Here is a 5,075-nt window from a genome sequence, read left to right on the forward strand (position 1 = left end):
GTTGCTGCTGCCGTTGTTTCTATTCAACTCATGAATCCATAGGTTTGTTTTATATTGTTGTCTCACGTTTTAATGTTGACTCACCGTACTGTCTGTTTCCATCTGACACACACACACACACACACACACACACACACACACACACACACACAGTCTGTTGTCTGACTACAAAAGTATGTATGGAGTGTGTCTGACTTTGAATGGCTTATGTTGATCTCTTTAGTCTCCTTTTATTCCTGCTTCCTGTCAACAGGGAGGGGTCCGCTCGTGTGTGTGTGTGTGTGTGTGTGTGTGTGTGTGTCTCACCTCGTTTCCATGCATGTTAGCCACATATTTGAACTCTGGGATGCCGACGGTGTGACGGCGTGGACTGCGACCCACAGCCAACACCCACAGCTGCTGACCTGACAGAGACAGAGAGGAAACTCAGTTTTATACATTCAGAAAATTTACATTTACGCTGCAGCTCGTTTGTTTGATTAGGAAAATACTTGGTTCACGGTGAAGCACAAGACTCTGCATGAGCCTTTGAGCTGGTTTGAGACCAGCACCTCCACTGATGCTGAACACTCAGAGGTAACAGACCTGAAAGCTGCACCCAGCAGTAGTTTTTCTATGAATCATGGGTAAAATGATTGTGTAATGTGAAAGGTGTTGCATGTAGAGACAAACCCACATTTAGAGTGATTAGCTCTGCAGGTCTACCTGCCACCAAACGCCACATACATGAAGCTGTAGCTACCAGCCGTGCTAATGCTAACAGGTTATCATGTTTACAACACGCCTTCCTCCCTGAACGACCATATAGGTTATTTGTTCCTGTCTGATACGAACCATAAGAGCGTTTCCTGATTCAGAGACGTGAGGAGAAACGTCTCAGATAAAGAATCGCGATGCTACGCTAAAGGTTCGGTTAGCTTCAGGGAAAGTTTCAATAGAAACGTTTTTCATTTAAAGAAAAAGTTTCTCACTTGATTTTACGTGTTCTGTATATTTCACTTTTGACTCTTAATTATTTATTTATTTTTCATGTTATGTTCTTATTTCATTATTATTCCATCTCATTCTATATTAATGTTTTATCATGTTTTTATGTTCATTTTATGGCTCTTCATGTGAAGCAATGTCTCTGTAGTAAAGAACTTTGTGCTGCATTTCTTGTATGAAAATTGCCAGTTCATTATTATTATAATTATTATTATTATTATTATTAAACATCGATATAAATAATAGAGAATTCGAACTGATTTATTAGAACTGATGAATGGAAGCTTTTCTAACATCTTTGTTTGGATTAGAGATCGTCTTTTCTATCATGAATATTTCCTTGTCCAGATATTGAAGTCGAGTCTTTGAGTCGGCCTGAGCACCGTTACTCCGACTGAACTGAAGCTGATGTTCACCACGAGGAGACGCTGAGTGACTCAGCAATGTGTCGTTCATGACTGGATCTCCGCGGGACACAGAAACACAGAAAAAGGCGGAGTCGTTAAAAAGTTTTGAAAAGGCGATGATGACGATCATTAAGTAACATCATCCTCACAACCCTGAACGCCGTGTAGATCCCCGCCGCCGCCAACGACGTCACCAAACAGACAAATTAAGTTTGTTCTGTTTTCACTGAGAAGCAGAGAAGGAAAAGTTTCCATGTCCACAAACACACGTAACTGTCAGTGCTGCAGAGGAGGGAATGACGCTGTGCAAGACTGAGCAAGTCTGCAACACACACACACACACACACACACACACACACACACACTTGCACAGAAATTGGACGCAGGCCAGGTGGTGTCCTAGATTAGCTCAGATTAGCTTTGGGTGTGTATGTGTGTGTGTGTGTGTGTGTGTGTGTGTGTGATTACCCAGATTAAGGCGTCCCAGATTAAATTAACCTCAGTTTGCAGTCGAGTCATATGATCACACAGACGCCAACTGACACACACTCGGTCATTGTCATGGTTGCTACAGTGACTGATATCAGTCAATTTGTGTGTGTGTGTGTGTGTGTGTGTGTGTGTAAAGTAATCTGCCTCTTTCTCTTTGTGTAAGGTTCAAATGGAGAGGCTTCACATGCAGGATAAAAACTATTGACTATTGATTAGAGCGACATCCTGATCAGGATGAGTCCCCATATTGCCGTTAAGAGGACGCCTCGTCACACTGCCCTGTGACTGTGGAACAACAATGACCCTCCGAACCGGATTCATACCTTTTACACAGAACGGCGAGGTGGAATAAAGACGTAACATTCCTGCGTTGAACAGGCTGAAAGGAGCTATTGATTTACATAAATGTTGATTTATTATGTGTCTGACACTGATGTAACAGTAGACCAGTAAATCTGACAGACCTTTTTCTTTCACAAGCTGCTTGATCCAAATACTGAAGTTCCTGGTTTGAAAAAGTTAAAGCTCCTCCAGTGTAAAGGTCTGTGTCCATGTGTAGTGTGATTATAGATCAGCTCTAGCTTCTATATTAATACTGTGAAAGTATCAAAGCCTCAGTCCACAGAGAAATGCACACAGCCTGTATTCAGAAACTGAGCCTTAAAACCAGCCGTCAGGACTTCTGGAACTTTGTGATGTCACAACAAAGCAGTCACCAAGCCCCGCCCACCTGGACCCACCGTCCAAACCTTGCAGGATTTGGTTTCTCTGAGAGTTTCTACCTGAAATCTGCTTTATTTTTATTGGATCACTCAGAAAACAGTCAGCCAATCAGAAGAGAGGCTCAGAGCCTCCTCTCTTCTGATTGGCTGATTACATCAATGAAGCAGTGCATTTGTTCTTTTGGTTGCGTTGTATATTTGAAGTGTTTTCTACAGCTCTCTTGGACACGGTGGAGTACAGACACCAACAGCAAAAAGCACAACAAATGCGTTTAACTCTGGGCTGTTTTAATAACTGATTAATATTTTGGGCTGTTTTAATAATTGATTAATATTTTGGACTGTTTTAATAACTGATTCATTGTTGACAGACTCTCAAACATGAAGATTTTTCTGTTTTACATTATTGTACATGGATTATTTTTTGGTTCTGGACAGTTTGTCGGTCAAAACAAGACAACTCTGAGAAACTGAGATATTTTTCTCTATTGTCTGACATTTAATAAATCCAATAACTAATTGATTAATCGAATAAAAATAATAGTCACATTAATCAATACAGAAAATAACTGTTGTTACCTCTGACGGACCGGCCGATGCTGTACAGGTGTGTGATGTCAGGGTTGGAGGCGTTGATCTGGAGGAGGTACTGCTCGATCTCACTGTTGTCGTGGTAACGAAACTCCAGCGTCAAGGCGGGGGTGATGATGAGGAAGGGGAGGAAGAGGAAGAGGAGGAGGAGGAGCGATGACATCACTGCAGTGTGACCTGTACGAGGAGAAAACAAAAAGTCAACAACAACAACAACAACAGGTGTGATGCTGAATGTTGTCATGGTTACTGTGGGAAGAAAAACATCTGATGGAAACGTAGATGAACTGATGAAGTGAGATCGAAGCATGAACAGCTGTACAGTAATCAGGAAGGAGGTGACGTGTTAATTAAACCTGTCAGAAGACAATGATGAGTTCAGGTGTCAGTCAGTCTGTTGTGAATCTGGGCAGCGGCTGTTCAGGAATTTAGGCCGATGTGTAAAACTGTAATTACAGTCTTTCTTTCCTTTCAGCCTCAGGGAGCAGAGATTAGTTAAGTCAGTTTTATTCCTTGTGATATCTAATTTAATATTTCAGTCGGGTCAAAGTTAGTAAATTAATTCATTTTAATGTTGGGTGAGCTCATTTTCATTGGTTGTATATACTCCTCATTTTATATTAGATTAATACACAAAGTTAATTTCTTTTTTTCACAGTTAGCAAACATTACCTTGACGTCAAAACATCTTGTTACATCATCAGCCTTTTTAGCTGTTTTGCTACGTTACGTGACAGAAGACATTTAGGAGCATTAACATTTAGATAAACTAAGCTTCAGATTGTTTCATAGTTGATTGTACTTGGTTTAGGTTGAGCGGGAGCTGGTGGAGGTAATGGTCGGTTTAACAAGAGCTTCGGCCATTGTTGCGTTTACAAAACAAAAGGTTAGAGTTCCCGTCTCACAGGCCAGGGCTAGCTGGCTAGCATGCTAACTTCAGAATCAATAAAAACAGAATGAATACGTCTTTGACAACAGCTCTTGGTGAGTGAAGGAATAAAGTTTGATGCTCAATCCACCATGTTTCTTTCTAGACCATTAAGTAAACAGATGTTGATGCTAATGTTGGCTATTTAGCGTTAGCTAAAAACTCACATATAGGTCCTTTAAGAGTGTTTTATGAAAACTAGCCAAACAAATGAACTATATACAAACAATTTCTAGAGACAGTGTGTAAATACAGACAGAAACAAATGGGTTTCGTAGCTTAAAGTCTACAAAGAAAGTCCTGTCTGGTCATTATTGAGACAGTTAAGTTTAACTCAGGTGGAGTTCAGTTAATCCAAGTTCAATCGGTTTTACAGTAAAAATTTTAAAAGCAAGTTCAGCGAATGAGGTCAGTTAAACATAAACAATAACACAAATATAATATATATAAATCTATACATAGATATATATATAAATATGTATAAATATATAAAAAAGTCTTTTTTTAGAAACAAACTGAGAGGAAAGTCCTGTCTGATCTCTGCTCACACAACCAACACACCACAGGAATGTTATTGAATAATTTAGAAATCCTGATGCTAAAGCAAATAACAGATCATTAAGTGCTATAATGTTCTTCTTCAGCTGATTACTGAGAGTCACAGACACTATAGGATCAAAAGCGCTGATATCTGATCGATTATCAGCCCCTCAACAGACGCTGAAAGATCAGTACGGATTGATGTCAGAGGTCTTACCTGTCGGTCCGCCGGGTCGTGTGTCGAAGCTGATCCGAACAGAGTGACGAAGACTCCCGCTCCCGCCACGGACAGACAGTTTAAAGAGGAGTCTGTATCTGTCTGTCGCTTCTTTGAATGAATGTTACTTATTCATCAGCGGGTCTCCCTGTCTGTCTGCGGGAGGGGCGGAGCTTAGAGAAGTACGTGTG

At 40.6% G+C, this 5,075-nt stretch overlaps 1 protein-coding gene across 1 annotated transcript in view; it reads right to left on the reverse strand.

Annotated features, from left to right (window-relative positions):
• The window catches only part of cpm (carboxypeptidase M), an 18,989-nt gene extending 13,978 nt beyond the window's left edge, over positions 1 to 5,011 (reverse strand). Inside the window, exons 1-3 of the mRNA XM_023421056.2 lie at positions 4,885 to 5,011; positions 3,188 to 3,376; positions 307 to 404 (exon numbers count right to left, since the gene is read on the reverse strand). Coding sequence (XP_023276824.1) covers positions 307 to 404; positions 3,188 to 3,362 — 273 coding nt within the window. The 5' untranslated portion in view covers positions 3,363 to 3,376; positions 4,885 to 5,011. The remainder of the gene's footprint in view (positions 1 to 306; positions 405 to 3,187; positions 3,377 to 4,884) is intronic.
• Positions 5,012 to 5,075: the final 64 nt, after the last annotated feature.

The sequence above is a fragment of the Seriola lalandi genome, unplaced genomic scaffold (assembly GCF_002814215.2).
Source record: "Seriola lalandi dorsalis isolate HSWRI2012SDOR001 ecotype SW California unplaced genomic scaffold, Sedor1 jcf7180002054661, whole genome shotgun sequence".
Taxonomy (NCBI): Eukaryota; Metazoa; Chordata; class Actinopteri; order Carangiformes; family Carangidae; genus Seriola; species Seriola lalandi.